The sequence below is a fragment of the Alligator mississippiensis genome, chromosome 12, assembly GCF_030867095.1.
Source record: "Alligator mississippiensis isolate rAllMis1 chromosome 12, rAllMis1, whole genome shotgun sequence".
In the NCBI taxonomy this organism is placed as follows: Eukaryota; Metazoa; Chordata; order Crocodylia; family Alligatoridae; genus Alligator; species Alligator mississippiensis.
The window spans coordinates 31,217,999-31,234,517 of NC_081835.1; the positions used below are offsets into that span (position 1 = coordinate 31,217,999).

At 43.8% G+C, this 16,519-nt stretch overlaps 1 protein-coding gene across 5 annotated transcripts in view; it reads right to left on the reverse strand.

Moving 5' to 3' along the window:
• Positions 1-16,519, reverse strand: part of SYN2 (synapsin II) — a 623,389-nt gene that overhangs the window by 91,393 nt on the left and 515,477 nt on the right. For all 5 annotated transcript variants that reach the window (XR_009456083.1, XM_014597696.3, XM_019496298.2 and 2 more), the window contains exons 8-9: positions 5,203-5,277; positions 3,040-3,142 (exon numbers count right to left, since the gene is read on the reverse strand). Coding sequence is in view for 4 of the 5 variants with exons in the window: in XM_014597696.3 (XP_014453182.1) it covers positions 3,040-3,142; positions 5,203-5,277 (178 nt within the window). In the remaining variant the exon portion in view is untranslated. The remainder of the gene's footprint in view (positions 1-3,039; positions 3,143-5,202; positions 5,278-16,519) is intronic.

A 16,519-nucleotide genomic window follows, 5' to 3' on the forward strand; every position in this document is an offset into this window, starting at 1 on the left:
CCCCTGCAGCTGATCATGAGGCAGCGGATCACTGCAGCTGCTTCTGGAAGCACCACGGTGGTCCCATTCCTCGGCCAGCACTTGCAGGGGGGAACCTGCACTCCCGCCTGCCCATCACCTAAGCGGCAAGTATGGCCAGTCAGGGGGTGCACTGGTGCTCTCAGGGGGTGCATGTGCACCCCCGTGCACCCCCTATGCATTGCCCTTGCTTGGGACTGATATCATATTGCCACTGCTTGGGACCACAGTAAAGGCTGCTTAGTGCTAACTTTTTAATTGTTACCACTATATTTACACGTTTTTTACAGGTATTGTCACGAATCTGAACTCCCAAAGCAGTTCTGCATTTCAACAGATTGCACAAATTTCTAATTATCCATTTTGGTGAGCACGTGCTACTATTTTCCAAACAATCCAGTTGATTTTGGAGAAGGGGAAGGGATTGCTCTATTTTAGAAGCTTTATCATTCCGGTGCAATGTCTCTTTTTCATTACATCTATATATATAAAGGGCTTAGTCTATCTGTCTGTGTGTCTGTCTGTCTGTAGTGGTTTTGGCCAACTCTGCATGTACCGCCAAGAGGGTGGGCAGTGATTGGCTGCCCAGGCTTGGACTGCACAGGCCCAAGTTGGACCCGCTATGGGGGAAGTTTATGGCGGTGGCAAATACCACAGCCACCTGAGCAGCAGGGCTTCCCCAGTCCTCCCTGCCTGAGGGTGAAGGGGGGGTCATGGTAGTGGTGCCCCTCTGCTGCCCATCCCTGACACCCCCCAGAACAGCTGGCAGGGAAGGGGAGGCAGCGGGCAGGGATGGAGGGAGTGAGGGAGGGAAGTGGGGTGGGGGGAGGTGAAGGGGAGGTCATGGTGGTGGCTGTTGTTGGGGCCAGGTCATGGTGGTGGTGCCCCCCCCACTGCCCAGCCCCAACAACAGCTGGCAGGGAGGGGAAGACAGTGGGGAGGGAGGGAGGGGAGGGGACAGGGGAGGGGAAGGGAGAGGAAGTGGGGGGAAGCCCCGCTGTGAGATGGAGGCGGGAGGGGGAAGGGAGTCCCTGTACTGGAGGCTGGAGGAGAAGGCGGTGGTGGCAGAGGGAGTCTTTACATGGCTGGCCCTGAAGGGTGAGCCGGTGGGGGGGAAGGGGAGGCCATGTAAATACTCCCTGAAATCCGTCATTCTTGATGGGCAATTAGCTAGTTTTTATATATTTACTGCTACTGGAAAGATAGAGATCAGTTTCTGAAACTGTTCTGCTGTTTAGAATTGTAATCATCTAAAAAGCAGGAGTTTGTCTGGTATAGAAAGTTAGGTCAGGAGAGGTATCATGTTTGTAGTTGCATCTGCAGCTTACCTTTCCTCCCACAAATTCTGACAGGTACTTATGCTGACTGAATGCTGTAGGCCTGATCCAGAAAGGTATGAACTGCCTTTTGGCCTTATGGGGAGTGGTAAATTTTCCTAGATTGGCTCAGCAACTTGTAGAATTGTGCTCTATGTCCATGGTAAACCTTGGGTCCAAGAACTATCCTCTATTTTTCAAGTCAAGGTCTGGCAGCCCATTGGGTTAAGGGACACCAGTTACTATAGCAACAGCATGCAAAGGAACAACTGATCTAGCATCATATCTGGTCACCCATTTTCAGCTGAAAAAGCTGGAGACAGCCTTCCAAGAAAGGCTTGAACTCACACCTCCGAAGTCATAGCAGAACCCTATAAGTGCTGTGCTCTGTGGGCTTAGGTTAGAAGCAAGATAAAAGAGGGGGTTATCTTTAGAAAAAGGAAACATGCACTTTTTCTTACTCTCTAAGTTCTACAGCTTAATAAAAAAATTTAAATAACCACTCAGAAGAAGCACATTAGATTTAGATATCTGCAGCATATGAGAAGGAGTTAAACTAGGGGAGTTTGGAATAGAATTGTTCACTTTGATCTGCAGGATTTGTATATCATAGTTTTGACATGGACAGATTGAAGAAATGTGACTACTGTGGTTTCTATTCTTCCAGATCAAAGGGACATAGTGATTAAGTTTTGAAAATTATGGCACTGAGGATTTGTTCCAGCAAGATGCCATATTTCCTCAGCTACTACAGACTCTACCAAGACAGCACTTAGTAATCAATACTGATGACAGATGAGTCCCAGTGGCATTTTTTAAAGTTCTATGTGCTTTGTTTTTTCTGAATCTCACAAAAAATCAGCATACACAACACAAACCTTGTGGTTTAACTTTACCTTGTGCCATTATTTTAGTGGCAGATATGACTAACTAGCAAGAGGGAAAAACTTGAAGATCTCAATGTACCTTGGTGGCTTGCATAAAATCACCATTGCTTTTTGTTTCTGCAAATCAGCATTGCCTTCAGAGCTGTGAAATTCTGCAATCTTCATCAATTTTGATGGCTTGAGTAAAATGGAAAGCAGCAGCCAATACTGCAAAGATCTTGGGTGGTTTGATAAATAACTTGGGATCACTCATTTTTTGGCTGTGATCAATGACAAATTTGAGGTAAAATATCCCCCAAATGACAAGGGTTAAAAACTCATACTTTTAAAAACAATACATAACAATATCTCTTCTTGCATTGGTGGTTCATGAGGTATCAGATCTCGAAAATCATGTTTCAGGCTGAAAAAGGCACATGGTTTCTATTATGTTCTTAATTTCTTTTTCCATGTAAAGATATAATTTTGTTGGGGTTCCTTCAGGACATTTCTGTCTATAAATCTTCCACCAAAGTAATATTGGTGAGCCCATTCAGGAAGAGAAGCATAAGGGTTGGGAAAATATGATATCTACATTTGGCTGTGTTTTGTAGTTTGTGTACATTTCCTCAAAGACTAGAAAACATTATCATATGATATGGTTATATTTTCCAGCAAGCAATGCCACTAACTTGGACATGTGGCCTTGCATTATGACTTAAACATTGTTCAAAAATACCCTGAAACACAGACAACCCAGAATGACAGCCTAATCTTACAGAAAGTGGTTTTACTGAGGTCTTTTAATAAGTACAGGTATATGACGAGACAACTCTCACCTCAAAAATATAATCCTTTCCATCCTTGCCATGTACAGCTTTGACAGCACAGATATCCAAACCACCAAACAGTTCAGAACAGGTGTCAACCCAGAGCTTGTACCTGTTGAGTGAAAAGAACATTTCTGAGTCTCATCCTATCTTTCATCTATTATCAACCAAATATGAACTCAAGGTGGTCAATGCTACACTTATAAATAAATCATTTAACAGTGAAACTGTGGAATAATTCTGTATACAGAAGTCTTATAGCATTCAATAGAAAATGATACCTCACCAGTAGCGCTTGGGCTGGTTTCCCTGGCCCTATGCTGTCACAGCCCTGCTGCTCCTGGGATCTCCATGGAAACCAGATGCTGCGATGCAGGCAGAAGCTGCTGGGAAATGGAGTATGCTGTGGGGCCAATCCCTTTGCCCACCCCTGATCTATAGTATTGTAAAGTAGGAGTGATATGGGTTTTAAAAATACCTTAGTAAATCAACAAGGTTTGAGATGCCTATTTAATTATTATAGCTATTGCATTTTACAAGTTTTTTCCATATGGGATGTAGTATTGATTCAGCATTCTTTAATATTTTAGATAGCATAGTATAATGAACTGGCCATTTTTAGACTCAAATACATTACCTCTTGCATTTTTTTAAAGTTTATATCCTCGGAAAAATAGATTGTTACAATACTCTTTGATCCTGTTGGATAGTTTTCCTCTACAACAAGTAGTAAAAAGTAGTTAAAGTTCTTAATACAAGAAAGGTTTTTCCATTCGATGCTCCTCACACTGGAAAGCATGGGTAACTGTCTAGTGAATTAACATAAGATTTTCTTGCCCCCCCAAAAAAGAGTAAAGCAATTGCTGCACAGAGTATGGAAGAACTGAATAGAGGATATAGGGAATCACACAATTCTACTGTGCATGTGTCTGTATTCTGTCTTCAGTTTTTAGTATTCAGCTTTAAGTGAAGACACCATGAGTTGAGGGCAAGATGGCAGTTGTTGTCCTGAGAATTTTTATTTACAAAAACTCTCTACACATAGCCTAGGGACCCTCATGGTACAATCTTGAAATGATGCACCAGCCAAATATCACAGCTCTTCCCAATCCATGGACTGACAACTCTTGTTTTTACATTTAAACTGAAGAGAAACTTATATTTTAAACAATACATTTATCATGTACTTTCCCTGTCAAAGATAAAATATTTACATTTAAGTGAGACCTATTCTTTTTACTGCCTATCTCCTCCTCTTTCTTGATCTAGCCTCTGACTCATAATAATGACTGTCACATCACAGTAATTTATGCTACAAAAAACTGATGCAATTAAAACAGGATTTTGACAGTGTTGTAGAATTTCAGGAAAAGAGAGTCTGGACTGTAAGAGACAAAGCTCTTATTCATAAATAAATAATTTCAGTAACAATATACTTTCCAAGTAAATCTATTGCACATTCTGTGTACTTTTTTATTTCAAGTATGTTCCAGTGGAAAGGCTTCTCTTTAAGCAAAATATTGTTCACTAATATTTGTACAAATGTTTAAAAATTCCAGATGGGAACATTTTGCAATGAATAATTTGTTGTTTTTTCTTTGGGCAAAATATTTTTCTCTAAAAGTAGTGATTTTTGGATGCTGGTCAGTTTCAACATCTGTAGCTATACTGGCTGTTCTGATAGCATCCACTTATTTATAAACAGTTTTTGCCTTGTAGCTGTGCAGAGTTTTCAAGAACGAACTAGTAGGCTGTTCATGAGGTCAGATAGCAGAAAATGTGGTGTATGGGTGAATATAGGAATAGACTGCTTAGTAGTAAGAGAAAGAAAGTTTAACCCAAGCTAAGGAGAAATTGTTGACAGATGCATGAAAGGAAAATTTAAAACAAAGGTGAAAAAGTCTGCTGGGGATAAGACCTCAGTCTTGGTGCAAAAGTGTCCTGAGAGAATCCCAGGTGATTCCAAGGCAAGTGCACAGATTTAGATTTAGATTTTGACTTGTCTAGGCATGCTCATGTCCTTTTATGTCATTTAATGGATTTTTTTCAGAAGAAATTAGTAGGACCTTCATTTAGTAGTAGCAGCACCAGAATCAGAAATGTGGTTTTTAATTAAGTTAAAAAGGAACATAATTAAACTTCTAATTAACTCCTATATAAAGCTGTACTTACTTATCTGACATAGCAATTTGTTCCAACATTGCAGAGCCTGTATTTGTCTTCCAGTTTCCAGATATGGAAGTCCGCCTGAGTGAGAAAAAAATGACAGACAATCAGGATTTCTATGTTTTCACTCTTTCTTGTTCAAGTTGTTCTTATTCCTACATGAATTCATACAAACAGCTAACTTTTTCTTCAATCCTGCAGCTTGCATTAGAACATCCAATGTGTAAAACATAAGTCTCCATAAAATGCAGTGCATAGATGTTATAAAGTATGGAAATGGCAGTTTTCTTTCCTTCACAGCCTTTTACTTATTCACATCTACAGGTGCTTAGGACAAGTGTTACTACTCAGCCGTGATATTATTAATAGATTATAATTAAATTGCTGACACAAGTAAAATGGCCACAAGTATAAAATTGTGGTTGTACAAATATCTCTCTCTCTTGGCTTCCATGGTGATCAGCTTTAAAAGGAGGACTGAAGAGGGGCTAAGACAATATCTAATTTATGGCCTGATGGTTTGTGTATTGAGCTGGGGAGCAGCAGATGTAGGGTTAAACCCATCTAAGTGAAGGAGGACTAGAACCTCATTGTCAAAGTGCCTTAACTACTCAGAAGTTGGGCTAGAACGTGGAAGGATCCTCCTATTCCACCCCTGCTTTTGTCTGGTTATGATTTTTCGACTTATGCTTGCTCACATATTGTGTCCCCACACTGCCTGTGGAGCAGGATTAAAAACTGCATATAAATGCCCAAATGGCAGGTTTATGGCTGGAATTGCCATTCAAGGCACATAAAGTGAACCTAGGTTCTGCCTTTTGGGTTCATCTCTGAGCAAAGTGAATTTTTTTCCAACAATAACCTTATTTTTAGACTTTATCTGACATCCTTAATTTTCTAAGTGATACTAACTTAAATATATTCTGAAAGAGTAGTCAAAATTACTCTGTTAATGGATTTCACCACTATTAAGTCTCTCAGAAGTCAAAGACCAACAAAGACCAAAAGTCCAGTTCTGGGCACTGCACTTCAACAGGGATGTGGAAAAACTTGAGAGGTTCTAGAGAAGAGCCACCCATATGATCAGGGACTTGCAAGACAAGCCATAAGAGGAGAGCCTGAGGGACTTGGGCCTCTTCAGCCTACAGAAGAGAAGGCTGAGAGGTAAATTGATAGTGGCTTACCGCTACATCAGGGGAGTACATCAAGAACAGTGAACAGTTGTTCACTAGAGCTGTGCAAAGCTTCAGATCGCAATTCAGATTCGGAGATGATTTGGACAATTTGGAGGCTGAATCTATGAATCCAAATCAAATTGCTAGAAGCTTTAGGCTTTGAGAATCGATTTGGAGCTTCTGAATTGATTCAGAAAAGATTTGGCGATTTGGCCATAGGGTATAATGAGGAATAATGAAATATCTATAACTTCGTTATTTGTTGGCTGATTTGGATAAACTTGCAAAGATAGTAGCCTCTGCTGAGAGCAAGAAGCCTGCCAAGTTTTAAGGTGATAGGTGCAGGTGTTTCTGGGAAACTGCACCTCAAACTGCTGACAAGTAAAACTCATGATATAGGTGACACTGCGTGTGTGTTAAGACACAGGGGGTGAAAACTGCAGGCCTGCTAGGGCCTGCTGTAGCCACAAACCCTGCCAGCTGTCAAGGAGATAGGTGCTGGGGGAGTCTGGGTTCTGGAGCCCTGCACCACTGGCCACAGGCAGGCAAAACTCGGGGCATGGGTGCTTGTGAGACTGTGTGTGTTCAGGTGCACCCTTCCTGACACTGGGGCCTCTGCACAACACGGCAGTTTGTCCCCGTGAGGCCTTCTCCCCCACAAACTCATGGGCTCAATATACACAGTGGAATTCTGACACACTGCAACCTGCTGGACAACTGACTCCCCAGGTACCTCTGCACTTTTACCTGAGCTGTTACATCCCCTTCCACCCCCCACCTCAACCCCAGCCTATCCCTCACCCCCTGATGCCTCCATTTCCATTTTCACTGACTGACTTTTTATCCTGCATTGCATGCCAGGCCAGCCTCAGGCTTCTTTACTATTTCTTCCATCCAGGACCAGGAGACACACCAACTGCAGGTGCTTCCTCAGCTTGACAAAGGGTTTTTCAACCCAAAAGCTTCCTAAGATATATTTTTCTAACTATTTCATTTTTTTCATGATAAACATATAAACATCAAAACACAAGATAAGCCATCACACACCATGAGTAACATATATCCAACACAACATCTGTACTTCTTGCTGTCAATTCCTTTATAAAAAAAAAAGGCTCTCTGACAGTTCCGTCTGGGTACCTTTGATGCTGCTGGTGCTATTGGTGTTGAACCAGCTAAGTTATTTTGACCTGCTGTAGTTTACAGTGGTGGACCAGACAGAGGCTGTAGGGGAGGAGAAGACCTCATGGGGGCACACTGCCATGTTGTGCATAGGCCCCAGTGTCAGAAAGGGTGCACCTGTACACACACACAGTCCCACAAGCACCCATGTCCCGAGTTTTGCCTGCCTGCTGCCAGAGGCGCAGGGCCCCAGAACCCAGACTCCCCGCCCCCGCCACCGCACCTATCTCCTTGATAGCTGGCAGACTTTGTGGCCACAGCAGGCCCTAGCAGGCCTTCGATTTTCATCCCCCTGTGCCTTAACACATACACAGTGTCACCCATGTCATGATTTTTGCTTGTCAGCAGTTTGAGGTGCAGCTTCCCAGAAACCTCTGCACCGACCTCCTTGAAACTTGGTAGACTTTGTGGCCTCAGCAAGAGCTACCATCCCTGCAGTTTTCACCATGCTGTGGCTTAACACACACATGTGACATGAGTTTTGCTGTCAGAACTTTGAGGTGCAGTTTCTCAGAAACCCATTCACCTATCACCTTGAACCTTGGCAGGTGTCATGCCTGCAGCAGGTGCTACCATCCTTGTAAGTCTCATTTGAATCAGCCAAAAACCCCTGAAGTTATAGATATTTCATTGATTCCCCGTTATATCCTATGGCTGAATCTCTGAATCTCTCCTAATCAGCTCCAAATCTTTTCTGAATCAATTTGGCCGAATCAAACCAGAAAAGTGATTCAAATCTCTGAATCGAATTGGCTGAATCTGAAAAGGCCAAATCTGAATCCAAATTGAATAGTTGCCTATTTGCAGAGGCTTGTTGTCCACCAGGGCACCCCTAGGGAAGACCAGGAACAATGGATACAAAGGATGGAGGATGGGATCCACCTCCAAGGAGGAATATTCTGCACTGGTCTGAACCTGCAGAGAGCAAACCAGGAAAGCCAAGGCTGAGACGGAACTCCAACTGTCTACAGGTATCAAGGACAATAAAAAGTCCTTTTTTAGATTTGTGGGGAGCCAGAGAAAAAGCAAGGGCAACATTGGACCTCTGCTAAACTGTATGGGTCAACTGACAACCGATGCCCAGGAAAAAGCCAACTTGCTAAATGGGTACTTTACGTCGGTCTTTCACCAGTCCCATGGGATGCCCCTGCCCTTTACGGGATGGGATGACCTAGATGAGGGAGATTCTTTACCCTCCATCAATGCTGACTTTGTGAAGGAACACCTTGAGAGGCTGGATACCTTCAAGTCACCCAGCCCTGACAGCTTACACTCCAGGGTATTCAAGGAGCTAGCAAGCAGCATAGCCCAGCCCCTGGCATGGATCTTCATGAATTCCTGGCACTCTGGTGAAATGCCCAATGATTGGAAGAAGGCCTTCAAGAAAGGGAGGAAAGTAGATCCGGCAAACTATAGGCCCATCAGCCTGACCTCTATCCCAGGGAAGATCTTAGAAAAGATTATCAAAGAGACCATTCTCAACAGACTGGTCAATGGAAAAATCCTGAGGGATAGCCAGCACGGGTTTGTCATGGGTAGGTCTTGCTTGACCAATCTTATTTCCTTTTATGACCAGGTGACCTATCATCTGGACAAGGGGGAAGAGATTGATGTCATATATCTTGACTTTAAAAAAGCCTTTGATCTGGTATCCCATGATCACCTCTTAGCAAAAGTGGCCAACTGTGGCCTCGGCTTCACCATGATCTGCTGGCTGGGGAATTGGCTTCATGGTCAGACCCAGAGGGTGGTGGTTGATGGAAGTGAATCATCGTGGTGCGCTGTGACCAGTGGGGTCCCTCAAGGCTCTGTCCTTTGGCCTATATTATTCAACATCTTCATTAATGATGTGGACATTGGCATCAGAAGTGAACTGGCCAAGTTTGACGATGGCACCAAACTCTGCTTCCACATCTGAGGACAGGAAGGCAATCCAGGCTGACCTTGACAGGCTCAGGAAAGGGGCAGATGAGAACCTCATGGTGTTTAACACTGAAAAATGCAAGGTTCTCCACCTTGGGAAGAAAAACCTGTAGCATCCTTAGAGGCTTGGCAGTGCTACGTTGGCTAGCACTACGGATGAAAGAGGCTTGGGAGTCGTGATTGACCACAAGCTGAACATGAGCCTTCAGTGTGATGCTGCAGCTAGTAAAGCAAGCAAAACACTGGCTTGCATCCATAGATGCTTCTCAAGCAAATCCCAGGATGTCATTCTCCCATTGTACTCGGTCTTGGTGAGGCCGCAGCTGGAGTATCGCATCCAGTTTTGGGCTCCACAATTGAAAAAGGATGTGGAGAAGCTTGAGAGAGTGCAAAGGAGAGCCACATGCATGATTAAAGGTCAGGAAAACAGATCTTATAATGAGAGGCTGAGAGCTATGGAGCTCTTCAGCCTGGAAAAGCGCAGGCTTAGGGGTGATTTGGTGGCCATCTATAATTTTATCAGGTGTGTTCACCAGGATCTGAGGGAACATCTGTTCACCTGAGTGCCCCAAGGGATGACAAGATCAAATGGTCACAAACTCCTCCATGACCATTTTAGGCTGGACATAAGGAAGAACTTCTTTACTGTCCGAGCCACCAAGGTTTGGAATAGACTGCTGTCAGAGGTGGTTCAAGCACCTACTTCGAATGCCTTCAAGAGACATTTGGATGTTTATCTTGCTGGGATCCTAAGACCCCTGCTGACTTCCTGCCCCTGGGGCAGGGGGCTGGACGCGAAGATCTTCCAAGGTCCCTTCCAGCCCTAATGTCTATGAATCGATGAATCTACAATCTCCTGGAAGGTTGCTTCAGGCTCAATTCCAGGAAAAACTCCTTCACAGTCAGGGTGTCCAGACTGTGGAATAAACTCCCTCCAGTGGTGGTGCAGTCACCTATGCTTGAAATCTTCAAAAGGAGACTGGATAGAAACCTGGGTATCTTGACCCCAGTAGTCTTTTCCTACCTAGTGTAGGGGGACTAGACCTGATGATCTACAAGGTCCCTTCCAGTCCCTAACAATCTGTGAAAATATGAATCTATGAATAATATAAACTTACAAAGACTCCTTATTACAGCAGGTTTCATTCTAGGAATCATGGTGAAATCACATTAATAATAATAATTAGCTCATCTCGGTTTTTTCTTTAAAGCTCTTTAGGAGCATTTAGATCAGGAGCCTTGGCTGCCATGAATGTAGACTTAGCAGAGCTGAAGACCATGACAGGGAAAGATGTCTCACTCGAAGCCAGTTTTTGCTCTCCTTATATGAAAATTCTCCCACTTTAAAAGCAGGTCTGTTATGCTGGCTGTAGAACTATCATAGGGACAAGGTATGGTGCCTCCCCAAACACACTACTTATCACCTTCTACTTGCCTTTTCCCCCACTGGAAAGAAGGGAACATGTTGTCTGCTACCTAAGGCTTCTCATTCCTAGCTGCTTGTTTAGACTAGGACTGGCCAACTGGAAGCCCACAGGCTGCATGGGGTTGGTGTATTCAGTCACTGCAGCGGGAAGGGATCACTGGGGGTATGCTCCTGCAGTGTAGCCCAGATAGTGTGTGGCTTAGGGGCTATATGATGCTGCCACATGTGGCTCCTGGCCATGCTGAAGTTGGACACCCCCGGTTTAGACCATTTCCCCACTGTTCATCAGTGCAAAACAGCCAGAACCTTGAGCACCAATGTTCAACTAAGTTAAGGTTCTGTCTTGCTGTGCATACAGTAGTTACTCTAAGTCCTTCCAGCTTCCTAATTTTTCCTTCTCTGCTGGCCCATGACACTTCAGAATGTCTCATCTCAATCTCTGAGAGCTCTGTAGCTGACCTTCTGTTCCTGACCCCAGTCCATTTTGCTTATTCTATGTTTTCTATTACAACAAGATAAAAACTACAAAGCGTTTTCTGTGATGCTATTTAACTTTGTACATGGATGTGCTTCAGATTATTTAAGTTTAACATAGAGCAAAAGATTTGAAAAAAAAATGAACAGAGGGCATATCTGAATGCAGTTTATTGCAGTTGACTAAGAGTGTGACTAGCACCACAGTAAAGCATCACAGTCTACACATGCACCTGTATTAGGGCTCAGTAAACTAAGTAACTCTAATGTAGGATAGTACTGCCTGACACAAGTACCATCCTACTGTGGAGTACTTATGTGCGCTTAAACATATGTGCAGACTGTGATCAGGTCTGGCTGGGGCACAAGGGTGGTACCGTGCATTGACTGCCTGCCAGCTAGTCCCACACTGCAGCACCCTCATCCCCAGCCAGCCCCTCCATCGCCCAATGCTGCCACTGGGAGTGAGGAGCTGATCTCCTGGGCTCTCTGCTCTAGGTCAGCTGCTCCCAGATGCCACATCTTCACATGCACCTGGGACCACCCCAGCTCAAACTGCTGTGATCCTAGGCACATGCAGGCTAGGGACAGACATTCAAAAAGCCTGGGCCTGAATTGATTCAATCTCTGCAGGTTAGTCTAACCTCACTAGGCTAAATCAATTTTTTAACCAGACATCCCAGAAATACAGGCACAGGCTAGAAGCTGGGGGGGGCGCTAGAGCAGCCATCCCTTCCCTTTCACAGGGCTGAACTGAGTGGGGCGTGGCCAGACCCCAGCAGGACACTGCGATTGGGAGGGATCCCCCCCCCCTTAATAACAGAGCATTTATCAGCTCTGTTATAAGCCTTTAACACACCATCAGAAAACAAAACCTCGCTCATTACAAGCTCTTCTTAAACAGATTTTTCCAAAGGAAAATGCCTACCAGCCTCTGGCTTCTTTACTATTCATTCCATCCAGGAAGAGCACACACCAACTGCAGATGCTTCCTCAGCCTGACAAAGGGTTTTTAAACCCAAAAACTTCGTAAGAAATTTTTTTCTAACTATTTAGTTAGTCTAATAAAAGATATCAAATTTACCCAAAGAACCTTGTCTGCCTTTTCCAAAGGAAGGAATGCAGGGACATTACCATCTGAGCTGTTGTTTACCTCCAAAAAGCTCTAAGTGAACACTGTCCTATTTGGCTTACATACATAGCATTAGCTAGCATACCACATGCTGGCTACAGTCTGTGCTGTGGGGGAGAGGAGGAAGGAATCTCTGCTTATGCAGCAAGTTGTGAGAGGGGTAGGAGAGGGGCATGGGGAAGCCAGCAGATCCTGCTGTGCCTACAAGTCTCTGCCAGAGCTGTAGCCAGGGAACAGAGGGGACAGGCCAGCCCTGCTGTGGAGCAAAGAGCCCAGCCCAGCCCAGCCCAGCCCAGCCCAGCGAGCATGCCAGGATGCTGGAGGTGTCTGGTTTATCTTAAACCAGCAAGGGGTCTGGGACAAACATTGCATAAACCAGTTTGACCAAAATCAGTTAAGTCTGACACTACATTCAACCAGTTTTATCTGAAACTGGTTTCAGCCATTTTCAAACTGGTCTATGTGCACTGAACGTCTGTTCTGTTACAGGTTTAAACCATTTTCTAATCACTTTAAACCGGTTTGTGTGTAATGTATGTTCCTAGCCATGAAGATGTTGAGCCTAGGAGCACCTGACTGTGGTTCAGACTCGGCAGGAGTTTATTGAGGAACATTAATATTGCATGTAGATAATCCCAGAGGTGCTAATTACAGATTAAGTAGGGAAATGACTCCTAGCAGATTGAATATAATACATTTGTTTCTAGAATGCATCTATAGCTCATATCTATCTTTGTGGAGTGTGAAAAGAAGTTATCATAAACTTAAAAAATTAAATCCGAGATTAATACAATGCTTCCTACTAGTTCACTTTTAAAATGTCCCCGTAAATTTGATGAAAAAGCATTGGCACTTCAAAGCAGAAATTTGAAGGCTTTTCTAGCCAGTGGCTATAAAGTGTCTAGGTGGATATGGATAATTTATAAATATATGGATAAATTACTAGTTGCTGTACATGCAATGATGATCTGACGTTTTGATATTATAGTACAGACTGTGACTTTACACTGATGTGAGACTACAAATTTGTTTTGTTGTTTTGGTCAGGATAAAGAAAGTTATAGACTCAATATATGGTGCTTTGGAAAAAGAGACAGATGATTTAATATCAGTTGGTATTTTTATATTTGCATGGTTTTTTCATAGAAGGGTTTCATTAAATCTCTTTAACTATACTTCCTGCAAGTCAGATGTAATGAATCCTGCAGTGATACTAGTGCAGTTAAGTATGCATTGCAAAAACTTTTGAGGAGCTGTGGTATTTGGAATGATATAACATTGCATTTTGCTACCATCTTTCCTAACAGATGATAAACACCCTTGTTCTGTGAGTCATGGATTTAGTTATACCACAATTTACCACAGAATTACAATACTGACCATCTTAATAGCTCTTTTAAAATACAAAAACAAATGTTCAGCTGGCATTTTTGTGGTGGCTCTAAGTACTATGTTTTTGTCTCACAGCAGAAAATAGGAACCATCTGGAGAACAATATGCTACTAACACAACTTTTATGAATGCACACAACAGGTGGCATGCTATTTCCCTGTGGTCATTTTTCAGTTGTCCAATTGACATTTTTGGCAGTTACCTGTCCAGGAATACCTTCATGTAACCTTGCATGCATGGATGACTACATAAGCATATACCTGACCATTAGTCCTGGAAACATCTTCTACTTTTTAGACTCAGTAGCTTGTCTGCGCCTTGCCCAAGGGGTAGATAAACCTACATTTTTCTGACTTCCCAGAAACAGTGCACTAATCACAGCACCATAGGTCTGCAATTGTATCAACTACTTTTCCATGCCCCAGTTGAGACTGAACTACTGTCCCTTGCATTTAATAATACTTAGAAGGAAATTGATGGAGGGCAGTATGGTCCAGACTGTAATCTAGGGACCCTTCTCTTGCAGGCCAACAACCCCCACACACTCTAGCTTGCCTACTTCCTTCTGGCCCTACATGTCACTCCCTTGTGGCTGCCCAGAAGGTCAGGTTCAACTGGAGCACTTGAGCACACAGTGGTGCTCAACCTTTTTAGACTCCAGGCCCTCTTCCACAACTTTTCTGAATCTGGCAATTCTCCATTTCAAAAACTAATTTATTGCAGTGCTGACCTCCACACATGGGGGCTGTGCTAGGGGAAGGGATGAGCATTTACCTTGCTACACAGGGGCTGGGCCAGAACAAACAAATATTTACCTTTTTACACAGGGATCAGGCAAGGGCTTATACCCTGCATCAGCCTTTAAAGATCTCACAGCTCTGCAGGGTGCAGCAGTACCCCAGCTGAGTATAACTGTCCTAAGCCAGGCGTGATGAACTCCTAGCCCAAGAAGCAGATCTGGGCCACGGGGCAATGTTTTCTGGCCCATGAGCTCCCCAAGGACTTAGAATTTGGTGGCAGGGGAGTAATGGCAGCTAACTGCTGCTTCCCTGCTGTCAAATTTCTGGACCCAGGGGGACACCTGTGGACTGGATAGCAGGATCCTGGTTGCTAAATTGAGTTGGGTGCTGCAGGGTGGCAGTGAGCCAAGTGGGACAATGTGGGGCAGCAGGGAGCAGAGTAGCAAGGGGCAGCATGGAGCAACGTGGGGCAGCAGGGAGCCAAGCAGGTCAGCAAAGAGCAGGATGTGGAGGCACAGGGCAGCAGAGAGCAGAGCAGAGTGGCAGGGAGCCAAGCAGGGCAGGAGAAAGCTGAGGCGGGTGGCACAGGGCAGCAGAAAGCTGAGTAGAGTGGCAAAGAGCACAGGAGAGAGGTGTGGGGCTGCAGAGAGCCCAACAGGCTGCATATGGCCTGATCCTGGGAAGCAGAACACAATGGGTGTGTCTATACATGCATTAACACACTTTAGTTAATGCTCATTAAATCTAGTACCTTCATTGTGAGGTAGAAAATGTGCATTATCTTGTCTTAATGTGCATTAACTAAAGAGGACAGTGTTTAGGTAATGTTTAATGTGCATTAGCTTATTTTAATGTGCAGTAACTAAATAGCACATTAAAATAGGCTAATGTGCATTAAAGCACACATGCAGACCCACCCAATCTGGCCTGTGGACCCACCCCATGCCACTTATCCAGCCTGTGTGGCCAAAAGATTGAGCACCACTGCTCTAGACAATGCCTGACTTGTGGTGTGGTGATTAAAATGCTGTGTTTGGAAGTTAAAACAATGTAGGTTCAAACCACCTCTGGGTAAGGAAATAGCGTCTTAATTAGTGCCCTAAACCACAAAGTCATTAAGTCAAAAAGATGGACAGTCCTTCCTCAGTCTACCAGCCTCTAGCCCTTGGCTTTGGGCTGCCTAAATTGTCAGGTTGCAACCACCCATGTTAGCCATGTACACAGCTAGTATGTATCCTACCGGACATGTTCAGTCTATGTGCATAGTGGGTATGCCCACATACACTTCTACACTCCCAGGAAGCAGAATGGGTACCAGCTTGTAAGTCCCAAAAATGACACTCAGATTACTAAAAATCTACCATTTAGATGGCCATGTTTCATGTCTCAGAGTTTGGAGAGCGTTCTAGTCTGTGTTCACAGTAAACAAATGTAGGGCCCAGCACTGTGAGAGGCCAAGCTCTGAGTGCCTACTAATTTTGTTACTGATGAGGCAGAACATACCAAAGCAGGAGTGGTCCATTACCCCATATGATTAGGTCATCAGCCAGAGAATAAACCTCCTTAGGACACATGTCATAACTATTCTGCAGTCCTGCCTCACAGTTAGAACTATACTTTTAAGGGGCCATAAGCTGCAAGATGCAGCTAAGCAGACCTGATGGGTGTGATCACTTAATCATATGGATACACTGCTGTTTTCAGTTAAATCCCCAAATTAACCTACCATAAAACTTGCAACATCTGTATAACATGTATTAATTTCTATGACACATCTCTAACACTTGTGTATCTTAACGTTTCTCATTTGTTTGAAGTCCAATAAAAGAATTAGAATGTAATTATACATACGCAGATTTATTTGCCCAATTTTGTGTTC